Source organism: Anser cygnoides, chromosome 3, assembly GCF_040182565.1.
Source record: "Anser cygnoides isolate HZ-2024a breed goose chromosome 3, Taihu_goose_T2T_genome, whole genome shotgun sequence".
Taxonomy (NCBI): Eukaryota; Metazoa; Chordata; class Aves; order Anseriformes; family Anatidae; genus Anser; species Anser cygnoides.
In genome coordinates, this window is record NC_089875.1 from 117,052,257 (window position 1) to 117,064,350 (window position 12,094).

Here is a 12,094-nt window from a genome sequence, read left to right on the forward strand (position 1 = left end):
TGGCCCCTTAATGACTCCTGCTTCCTTGTGATAAAATGAAAGATGTCAAAAGAGAATTAAAAGATAAGCATAACCATAGGATATTATCTGAAAAGTATTTTACAGATGGAAGAAAAGGTTAAACTATTAGGAGTTTTTCTTTTGATGAAAGATGGGTGCTGGAAGTTGTGAAAATCTTTAGTTGCTCTGCAGGTTTTATCTTCCCCATGTGTGTGTGAAACGTCACTGAAGACAAGAATGCTTAATTAAATGCAGTTTAGGACAGCATAAGGCCTCGTATACCAAGTGGATCCTGGTAATAAAAACAAATCATAGTCATTTCTGAGAACATGACTGTCCTAAGAAATCTGAGATGGAAAAGAGCTCTACCATGTGCTTTAAAAATAAAGGGGAACTCTGTGGCACATATGTATGTAATTTATGCTCAGGAACAATTTCATACTGTCAGAAAAATTAGAGATTGGAAGCACTCATTAAATCAGCTAATCCATCCCTTCCTATCAGCTAGTTCATTCTGTCACCACAGGATTATTCTATACAGTATATTCTTACAGGAATATTGAAATGTCCCAACCCAACTTAACCAGCCAACTAGCTTTAAACACAGATTAGTCCCATTGACTTCAATGGACTATACAGGTGCTTAAAATTAAGTATGTACTTTAATATTTTGCTCAATAAGGGCCTGAGTGTTTTTAGAAATCGAAAATTTCCCTTGATAGACAATTTCCGAGTCTAACAAGTCTTGAAATAATCATTTTCTCCCCCAAGTTTATCCTAATAGTCCTGTTTATAACGTCTGCTAAATCATCTTGGTTTCTCAGTCATGGTACCCATACCACCCTGAATATTTCTGTTTCAAGAACACAGATAAAGCCTTCCAGCAGCTGTAGGTGGTTATATCCTCTGACTTCATTGGCCAAATAAAATATATTACATATATAAAAAATATAAATATAGTAAATATATAATGTAGTGTAATGTTAAATATAATCATTAATATTAAAATGTTATGTATTAATTGTTACTAATGCCTTTCCCTAAATGTATTGTTTTTTTGTTTGTTTGTTTGTTTGTTTTTGTGTTTGTGTGATTCAGCTATAAAATCCCTTATTTGGCATCTTAGATTTAAGAAGTGATGCACATAAAGCTGATGGAAAACACTAGAAAATAACACAGTAAAATTAATGAATTTTAGGTACCATGAAAGGCACAATTTGTTGATGGTTGCCAGGCAATTGTATTAGAGTGTCCTTATGCCAAGTAGTATGCAAGACACGGGATGACCAATGTTCACTTTTCAAGCTTTTATATTATAAGCCCATGTGTCCCCAGGCATATAAAAGAATCATAGAATTATAGAATAGTTTGGGTTGGAAGGAACCCTTAAAGATCATGAGCAGGGGCATCTTTCACTAGATGGGGTTACTCAAAGACCTGTCCAACCCAACACTTTCAATAACAGAATCCACAACTTCTTTGGGCAACCCGTTCTATTATCTTACTACCCATTTCTCTCTTTTGCTGTTAATTATACTACAAGAAAGAGTAAGAAACCCTCTAAAATGAAATCCGGAAATATATTACCAGCAGGATTTTTTTTTTCTCTCTCTCTTTTTTCTTCATTTTAGATTGTTGCAAAGAAATACCGCAACTTTGAGTTCCCAACAGAGATGACGGGCCTTTGGCGGTACCTGAAGAATGCATATGCCAGGGATGAATTCACCAACACCTGTGCAGCAGACAAAGAAATTGAGCAAGCCTATGCAGATGTGGCCAAGCGGCTTAGCAAGTCCTAACTGACCCCAGCAGCGGCTCAGCATCCCTGGGGGATTCCCATTTTACAGACACTTCTCCTTGTTGCCTTAAGATATATTTTATCATTATGCTATCTGGTTGGCATCCCTATGACTTCACCTGTTCAAGTGTATTGGTCAGGGCAAATCTGCCTCTCCCCGGGGAAAGGAGAAGGCAGCTCTAGCATGGGGGGTGGAGACCCTTTGAAATCTGAACCTACAATCTGACACAACTAGTATTACTCATAATCAGTATTGGAAATGAGTCCACTTTATTAGTTCCTGTTTCATGTTGGGGTATATCAGCACCTGTTTTCTTTGGAGTTTTGAAAATATGATATTAGCTGAAATATCAAGCAAGTCAGCTAGGGACACGTAGAACTGGTTCTTCTGCAGGCTATTTCAAGGACGCTTTTTTCCAATGCTATTGAAATTCTTGAGGCAGGAACAAAATATGAGAGAGGAAAAAAAAAGAGTTTGACCCTGAAAGAGTAATGCTCTTAGCAGTTATATTTAAAAAAAACTCTCTGAATGCATTTTTTGTCTTAGCAGGCCCAAGAGTTTATAGGGTATTTATTTTTAACTTGGCGCAAGAGGGGGAAGCGTGAGTGAATATGTCAGACTTGCAGATGCTACTTTGCATAAAATTTGCATGATGCTGCTGGATCCAAAATTTTAAAGTAAAAGAGAGTGAATGAGCAATTGAGCAGGCAGCCCTTGGAAGAGTGGTGCTAATGCCAAAATGCCCAGTGGATCTGCTAGTTGGTAGAGACAGCACTAACGGGGGCAGCATATTGAGTCAAGCCCATAGCCAGAATTGGCACAGCTAACCAAACCACGTAGGATATCATCGTCTTGACTGTACAGCTGCCAGTTCCTTTATACTGCTATCTTGGGAAACGTGCATAGGCAGGAGCAAGCTGTTGCTGCATTCGAATTCCAGACAGGGGAAGCACTTTCCTCGCTTTGGGCTCCAGATGGGTCACCTTCAAGCACTCATCATCTTACCAGGGAGCTGTACACATTGATAGCCTCAAAGAGGGCAGGCTGAAGCAGAGAGGAGGCACATTTCCAACCAGAAGGTTGGCAAGCATACTAGCAGAAAGCCACGCATGATGCCTTAGTCCCGCTCCTCCAAGGTTCAGCCACTGAGGTTAAATGATTCTGGATTGGTTTCTGTAAACTGATTATTTTGTCCTATCTGGAGCATCTGCCTGAAACAATCTGCTTTGGAGTAGTGATTATTTGCACATTACTGTAGCAAATCCAGAGTGACAGCTCTTTTGCATAAAACCCTCATGCCCTAATATGTATCATAGTGTACATGGCTCTCAGTTTTCAGTTTGGGAACATTTACGATTGCTTTCAAAGACGAAATAAAGCTGAGCTCTCACCTGGTGTGGCTCTCCTTTTGATCAGAGCTGTAGAGAGCTGCGCTGGTTTGAGGGGACCCCCAGACTGGTGAGCTGAGACCATGGGGAAACCTTACAAGGAACCTGTTTGCAGCCAGAGAGCCAGAGGACTGGAGAGAGCATGTAAAGCCAGCCTCTGCTGTGTGACAGCGGTGATGATCTGAAGCCATCCCATTGCTTTGGTGAGACGATTCCAGTTTTCACTCTAACCTAGCTGGGAGCAGGGCGCTGCTCGTTGACTCTGAAGATATTTTGTGGCTGACTATTGTTTTGCATGCAGTGATCAATTTGTTCTGAACTTTCCAAAACCTCCGGAGAAAATCCATGAACTCCCAAGTCTTCCCCTAGAATGGGTCATTGTAACAGCGGCTAGACTGGAGGGCAAAGGCTTGCACTCTTTAAAATATTGCTGAGAAATCAGCTGGCTCAGAGAACACTAATAGCAGCCAGAAAAATCTAATGAGATTAGAAGTGTCTGCACAAGCACATGTGGCTCGTTAAAAACATTTCTTCATGAGTTTGGAATTATTTGTGATTTTTTTTTTTTTTTTAAGTAAGGCAATTATTTATTTATTTATTTTAATCCACTCGGTCTTTTCTGTCTGTCTTTTGATTTTTGTTTTCACTCAGCACGCTGGGCAAGATGGCTCTGTCAGTTTAGCAGAGTGCTATTAGCAGTGCCGTGCAAGTTTGTTTCAAGTGAAAAGTCTGCTGTCTGATTGATGGTCACCGGGATTTTTTCACTGTCAGTATGATTTGGCGAGGAGCATGCCGAACAAAACCTACATTTTTCCTCAGTTGTCATTCTCCAGGTTTGCGCTTCAGTTAGTGGCTTTGCTTAATCACAGCGGCAGTGATCTTTGAATGAGGATGCAGAGGCAGACACAGCTTCTCGCTCTGTGCTTACTGCGTTTAGCACCCTAAAGAAGATTGTACAAACACGTAGCAGATGCAGGCAGGGTAAATGAACCAGTTCAGTGGCTGTCCTGATTTCTTCCATCTCCAGATCTTCACCAGTTTGCTGAATCCTGTTCTGAAATGCTCGAATCTGTCTTACTTCAGTTTTGCTAGAAGAGGGCCAAATCACAATCAGTTGATCTCAGCAACCTCAAATTACATCTGTTTTTTTAGAGTGATATTTAAAAATGGTTCGGCTTATACCAAAGAGAAAATGAGCTGTTGGCACAATGAGCTTTTTGTAAGATGGTTTGCCTTAAAATGTCTTAAAATCTTTTTAGGATTTAATTATAAAACCAAAAATCCCCAAACTACCTTCCTTTCAATCAGTAATATAAAACCAAAATATTTTCACTTTTCTAGCAACACCACACACACAAAACATCTGGACAAATGTATTGATAGAAACGAGAAGGTAAAAATTAAACTGGTTTCCCATCAGGTACAGTGCCCATTCTGTGGTAATTCAAGTCTCACTCTGCATCCTAACTTTACATTTTATTCATAACTCTATTATAGGCTGATGCAAGATTATGGACAGGTTCAGGCATTCCCTGACCTTTGTTTGGGTTTGAAATCCAGGCTCATGCTTTTAGATCTGTAACTTCTGCTCACCTTTGTGCTTTTTGGCTTCAGCCATAGTCAGAAGCAGGAAATACTGGAAATCCTACATAGAAAAGTGTTTTGCTAAGATTTTGAGCCCAGTTCTCAAGACTGAGGATCCATCACCAGTGAGGTTTTAAAGGGCTCCAGACTCCTTTACGCAGGGTATTTTTGGTGACCTTCCATTGTATTTAGAATTATAAGTAATAAATATTAATCATACAGGATTGTATGTCTACATTGGCAAGGCAGCATTTCTGAAAAGAATCTAAGTGACAAGACAGACATTGCAGATTTACAATAACTTTGTTCATAAATTTTTTGCAAGATGTAAAGAAAGACATAGTGCAGAGGGGGAAGAAGCCAACAATGTGGATTTAATCATCTACATTTCAGAAATGCAGACCAAATGTCTGTAAAGATGTCCATTTCATCCAAACATTTCTTAGATATTTATTTCAAAGCTCCCTGTTCAGTCAATCCAACACTCCATTCATATTGGAACTAATATTGATTTTTCTTCTATTACCAGTGATATGGGAGTGCTAGAGGATCCCATATACAAGTTATTCTCATTTTTTGTTAGACTTTTTGAATTGCCAAGAGGTCATCTTGCTGTACAGGTAAGACCAAGGGAGTATCTGTCTCAAGACTTTACAAGAGGGCTTCTGACAAACTTTTTTTTTTTTCTTTTTCCAGTAGAAATGTACTAGGAAATATAGAGCTATGTGTTACAAGCTCTTGTCCTGTGTCTGCATCAGCTGAAAAGCCACTGCCAGGGAGGAATGGCAGTCCGTATCACAACGAAGCTAGACATCTTTTTTTCCTGCAAGAAAGACCAGCCGAATTGGGCACAGTATTAATTTTGAATATGTATTTATTTATTTAACCCCCAGCCACCTTTCCTCCCCTCTTGTCCCTGATGAAAGTCAGCTCCAGGCTATCCACAACCATTCTGCCATTTCCTTGCTGCTAACCAGGGGAGTGCTCATGGGTGGGCACACAGAGAAACTCATTTTAGGGTAACCCAGCCACCTTGTAGGATGATGTCCAAAGTCCATCAAAGGCTCGCAGCCCTGCTCCCACTACTGCCCCAGCAGCAAAGGTGAGAAGAAAAGAGAGTCCCCCTTCCTGGAACGGCCAGCTTTGGCTAACTAGCTGAGTTTAGGGTATTGCTAAAATGTAGGCAGTGGAAATCTCACTCATTTAAGGCCATAGAGGCACGTGGAAACACTGACTTTTTAGAACAAATTGGTGTTTTAAACAGGAAAATAAATGCAAAGTCTTGTGTCCTCCTTCACGTATATTCTTTCAGGCATTGGGAAGTTTGCAGTTGTTTATTATTCTGCTAGATGTATTCATTATTCTTGAATAGCTTTTCATATTAAGAAATAATTTTCCAGTACGATTTTGCCTTTCTGCTCAATCTTTCATCTCTTCATTAATTTTGATGACTGCAATGACCTAATGATTCCAGAGGAGGCAGGAAAGCTGTGAGGCTTATACTTGTTGAGAAGTTGAAGGAGGTAATGATTTTTTGGAAAAAAACAGTATTCAAAGCATTTTTTAAAAAATCTGTCTTTTCATCTGGGATACTTTAACCAAGAGTGATGGACTGTTTATTCTGGACTGCGATTTTCAGCTAGGACCTGAACAAGTCACTATGTTTAAGGTGTCTTTGCCTATGGATTTTCCCAGGATACATAGGGATGTTCCCTCTTGGTCACAAAATATTCCATTTCCTTGGCCAGGAGGGCTCTGCTGGTTTGTTTTGGTGCTAAACTATAACACTCCACTAACTCCGTGCTGGGCAGTGACCCCTCCCGGGTCATGTGCAAGGCAAGAAGAAAGCATCGATCTGCTTTATTTCCTTGTCCCATGTCCCAAGTAACACTCCAGCCCTAGGAAAGCACAGGAACCTTGTCCAACGCTGGCTTTCAAAGCTTGAAACGTGTGACATGAAGGTCTGGAGCCCCCTGTGTAGCTCCTCAGGCACTCACCACGCAGCGTTACAGGACTCGGCAGCGTTTCACATCCCACAGCGATCATGCAGCATGTCGTTACCCTGCTGCCCCAAATCATCCCCCTTTCACCATTCATCGGAGAGTTGCTAACACTGAAAATACTCCAGAGGGATGAACTTGCATGTGGCGTGCTTTGAGCTGGGCTCATCAGCTAAGCAGCTCTGCGTGATGACATTGTCACAGCTCAGCGGGTCGCTGCCAGGCGGACCCCCACCCCTACTGGGCCATCGCCCTTTGGATTTGTGGCATTTGGGTAGGAAAAGCCAGCGCCGAAGCTGCTCAGCCAGCGATGGTGCAACCACGATGAAAGGCTTCAGTGCCACCTTTTGCTGAGCCCAGCTCTTGGGCTGAAGTGTGTTAGCAGCTCAGCCGGGGCCGCGATCCAGCGCTAATGAGCGTTTCTAGCTTGCAGCATGTGAATAGGGACTGCTCATGTGTTTAATGTTAAACATGTGCCTGCCTGCTTGGCTGGATGGCGGCCTAAAAGACATGACAGAAAAGCCTATATTAACGAAGAGCATTATTATTCCATTTCCTTTGAAATCCAGTGGCAGAATTCCCAGTGGGGGAATTCCCAATAGGAATTCCCAGCAGAGCCCAAGGCTACATAAGCATGAAGCCGTTTCAAGCGTGAAGATGTCCTCAGAGAACAGAAAGCGCTCAAAGAGCAGCAGTGATATACGGGGTCTTATGGCTTATACGGGATCAGGGACCCAGCTCTGTCCCAGCTTCAACTGGGGGGATGCTGCCAGAGCTGCCAGGCTCCGTTCTGGTTTATCACCGGGGCGCTTCGGAGCAGAGCCACGCTGACAGTGTGATGCCAAGGCATGTTCTGCTCTACCTCCAACAGCACTCCCTGTGGTGGTATCCCACAGCATAACGATGCCTCCGCTGTGTCTGCTTCACTCTTATTATGAAGTGGCTTGTCTAAAGAAAACTAAGAAGGGTAGGGGATTTTGTGTTTATATATATATATATGCACAGAGTAAAAACAATCCAAATATGCTTTAATGGCTCTCAACATGATACTGTCAATTCTCACCACAGGGTGGAATTTGTTGGTAGAAATTAAATTAAATTAAATTAAAACTGAAAAGCTTGGCTATTGCTAATGGGTACTACTGGGAGCCCTAAAACCAGTTTGCAGTGTAGAACCGTAGCAGGAGTGAACATCCTTTAATTCCCAGAATCGCTTGAGTTTCACGGGGTCATTTCAGCCTATTCTGCTGCACTGCTGAGAAGTTGCTCTTTCTCTGTCTCCCTAGGTCTATAAACTCTGAAGAATTTGGGAAATAGCTATGGGCACCACATTAATCTTTTTCTTTTCCATTTCTTTTTTTTCCTTTTTCTCCATCAAATTAACTACTTTAGTTTGGAGGTAAGCAATAAGTAAATAGTATTGAAAACAGCAGATTTCTCAGCTTTTTTCATTAAGGATATTTTTAAGAGTTTTCAGGAAATGAGTGGTTATCCCCAGCTTTGGGAATAAGCTGTGGTATAAAACATAAAGAAGTGTGATTCTGACCAAATCATTTAAGCAAGGAAGATTACAGCTTGTTTTAAGGAGTATGTTTAGGAGTAAATGAACAGCATAATCCAGATACTGCAAGAGGGATTTAAAATTCAGTTCAAATCTCAGATTTTGGGTATTTTTATTTTTATTTTTTTGATTATTGACTGTACAACAGTTTACTTCCATGTAAGCTATATCTATTTATATGTATAGACACTTCATTATTTATCTGCATTATTTAATCCAACAGTTCTCTAAAAGTACATTGGGGTGGAAGGTGGCATAAAGAGGAAAACTACTCCTGAAATGGCACAGTTGTTATCTGGGCATTTGGTTCTGTTCCCACTGGAATAAACAAGAGCCACACCACTGAGGTGTGCAGGAGCAGGAGCACAACCACACAGACCCAGATATGCTGGCTAACCCACACCAGCCACATTTACCTGCAGCACAGCCACCAAATCAGCCCAACATCAGGAACTGCAGCGTACAAGGGCTCAGGAGTGAGTCCAAGGAGCATCTTTGTCATCAGCCGTTTCCCCTTTATAATACTCCAGATCTATTTTCTAAGCATGGGGAGGCACAACAGGAGCGTGCTTCATTCTGTCCAAATTGTATTGCTTGGGCAGGAGCACTGAAACACAGCTGTGGGTCCTGTGCCTCTCACCCCACGCACCCAAGGTGGGCAATTTTGGTATGGTGACGTGCACCCTGTCCTGCTTCAGCACTTGGAGACTCCTGTGCCGAGGCAATAATCTCCTGCTAAACTGCTCAGAAATGTTCCCTCAGGTATCCTGAGCTGCCACCCTGCCTCCCTTCTCATTTCCAGTGCCAGTTTGTGTCCAAGCCTTTGGTTGCAAATAAACCCGGAGTATATGGCATTGTTTTGTGCTGCGAATTACTGGGCTTTATTAGCAATAGGAAAACATGGTGGAAAAAAACCCTAACCCCCCAGCCCAACCCTCTTTCCTAGTGCAAAACTGACTGCTTGTGTACATGGCTGTGTTTTTGGAGGTTGTGAAGCAATTCCCTTCTTGCTTTGGTTTCTGGGGAACAGGTCCTCATCTGTGCAAATCCTCATAGCGATGATCCTATCTTCTCCTTTTTTTTTCTCCTTAAAAAATTGTTTTTGAAGAGTCCTGCTCCATATTGCTTAGCAATTTATGACCTAGCGATTGACAGATTTATCTTCCTAGTCTGACTGTTTCCAATTTTAAAGCCTGAAGATCAAAACCAAGTTGTGTAGTGAGATTTGAGGGTGAGCAGAAATGCTTTTTTTTCCCCCTCAAAAACCACTCATTTTCAAATCCTGACTCATTTGTGGCACAATCCTGGTTAGTTAGAGGGGGGCTGAGATAGAAAGGGAGGAAGGGGAGCCCACTGTACATGCTACTGTCGTTCCACTGAGAGAGTAGGAACAGTCTGGAAGTCCTAAGAGGTGTATGGACAAGTTTTCCATCTTCTGTGTGAAATCAACCTGTACAGTGACCTGAATGGCCCTAAACGGACCCGCAGTTGCTTAAAACTTTCAATGACATTAAGAAACAAAATCTGGGATGCAACATCTTCAGGGCATGGTACAGACAAAAAGTAACTCAACAATACTAAGATTTTTAAGTATCAGCCCAGCCCCCAGTTCAGGGCTGGTTTTCCTCCACCAAAATGTTAACAATCTCCAAAACACCTAACTGTTGTTGGATCTGCTGATCTGCTGGGAGGAAAGCAAAATCAGGAACTCTTAAAGACTGTGGAAAGTAACTGTGCATCTAGTGGTCTACATCAGGTAAGAAAGACAGGATAAATCCCTTTGCATACTTGTGATTTTCCATCGAGGCACATCCTATGTTAATGGATAATTTTAGATCAGACTGTAACCTTTTGGGATAGGAACTATGTATTTCCTCTTTGTATGTACAGCTCCTAGCACAACAGGACTCTGATTAGAGCCTTTGTGTGCTGCTCTAACACTCATAATATATATTAGGAATGATGTAATTAAAATGTCATTGCAGTTTGCCTTTAACATTAAGATTGTGTGGCTGTATTTTGTCAACTGTGAATGAATTCAATGTCCTTTTTATATAATAGGTAGCATATTTTATTATTGAAGAAACAGTTGAATTTAATTTTTAAAATTAAATTAAAAAGTATCTGCTCGTTGTTTCATTTTAAGCCTTTGGATAAATTAGCAAATATTTCTCGTGTAACCTTCAAATGAGTATTTGTTAAATGAAGAAATCCACCTTCCTGAATCGGAGCTGTTTGTAATCCTATATTCCAAGAGTGATCAGCACTTGAGAATTTGAATAAAAGTGGTCTATTTTCTCATTGGGTTATTCCTGAACTTCTGTTTAATTTGATGACTTTAATTTTATATGATTATTATTTTTTTTAAACAGGCAACATTCCCTTGATTCTAGAAGTGGCTGCAAGAAAAGTGTACCCACAGCTTGAATGTAGCTATACTCATCAGGGGATCCTAAATCAGCTTGGATAGAAATAAAGGGAAAGAAAGCAAGGACAAGTAAGCTGCATCTATTCTACAAGAAGAAACAGGGCCAGGTGTAAGCTTTGTGCCGTGCATCTGTTCTAGAAGAAGAAATAGGACCAGGTATAAGCTTTGTGCCCCAGACACTGATGCCATATAGATCATATCCCTGGTGGTACTATGTTGGTCTGGACCAGAGCACTCCCCAAGCACAGCACAGAGGATATGAGAGCTGGCAGGGTTATAGCACAGGTCTACAGAACAATGGATCATGTGAAATGGGCTATTATTATTCAGTTTTCCTCGTATCACGGGTTAGGAGGTCCTGAAGAAACAACCAGGAAGCAAGTTTAAAGCAAACATAGCAAAGTACATTTTTGCACAGTATAATTAAACTTTGGAGCTCTGTTCCAGCTGGTGCTGTGCAGATCAAAATGAATATGGGGTTCAAACATGAATATGACAACTTTATGAAGAACAGATCCATTAAAGTTGTTAAACATGAAAGTTTGGATGAAATGTCCAGGTTAAGAAGTCCCCAAGTACCTGGGCTGGGAGGAGGTCCAGGGAGAAGTATGTTTCCACTTGCCTTGTTTTGTACATTGCTTCTGATATTACTTATATTGCTTCTGCTGTGAGGCTGGACACAGCTGAGGTAGGGCTGGCTGGCTTGGCTCCAGATTGGCTTCTGATGTTATGATACACAAATGTGTAGTATTGCAAATTTTATTGCAGCACAACATTTTGAATTTAGCTTCCACAAAGCAAACCACTTCCAGAGAGGCATTAGATAGAGGCTCTGAGCCTCTCCTAGTAAATGACAAGCAATCACCATCCATCTGAAACAACAAGAGTTCCTCACCCCACAGCTGCAACTAGAAAGGAATGAGTAGGATTCCTCCTGGTTTATATTTCAACTTTTCTTCTCATCATCAAAGACTGTACCCAGTTGGCCACATCCCTCTAGTGCCACATCTCTCTTGAAGTGATCTGTCATATAAAAATGAGAATTTGTTTCAAAGTCTTGGAACCCAAGCTGCTAAGTGTTGGCCTCATGTTCCTCCTTGGCTCATTGCTGTTGGAGTAAGCCCAAGGATGGCCAGGACTGCACGCTCTAAAGGATAGTGCCAGGAGCCCCAGCTCCTAGGGTTCATCACACTGATCTCACACAAAACGTCCTCCATACTAGTGTGTTTTCAGTGTTTATTTCATTAAAAGTAGGTAGCTACAGCTCTCATTACATGAACAAACCTGACACTGCTCTAGGTGACATGTTACGGTAGTGAATGCAACAGATCCAT

General features: G+C 41.4%; 1 protein-coding gene across 3 annotated transcripts in view; it reads left to right on the forward strand.

The window, feature by feature from the left end:
• The window catches only part of CLIC5 (chloride intracellular channel 5), a 75,108-nt gene extending 64,475 nt beyond the window's left edge, over positions 1-10,633 (forward strand). For all 3 annotated transcript variants that reach the window (XM_066995055.1, XM_013184546.3, XM_013184547.3), the window contains exon 6: positions 1,632-10,633. In XM_066995055.1, coding sequence (XP_066851156.1) covers positions 1,632-1,799 — 168 coding nt within the window. In that variant the 3' untranslated portion in view covers positions 1,800-10,633. The remainder of the gene's footprint in view (positions 1-1,631) is intronic.
• The last annotated feature ends 1,461 nt before the right edge of the window (positions 10,634-12,094 follow it).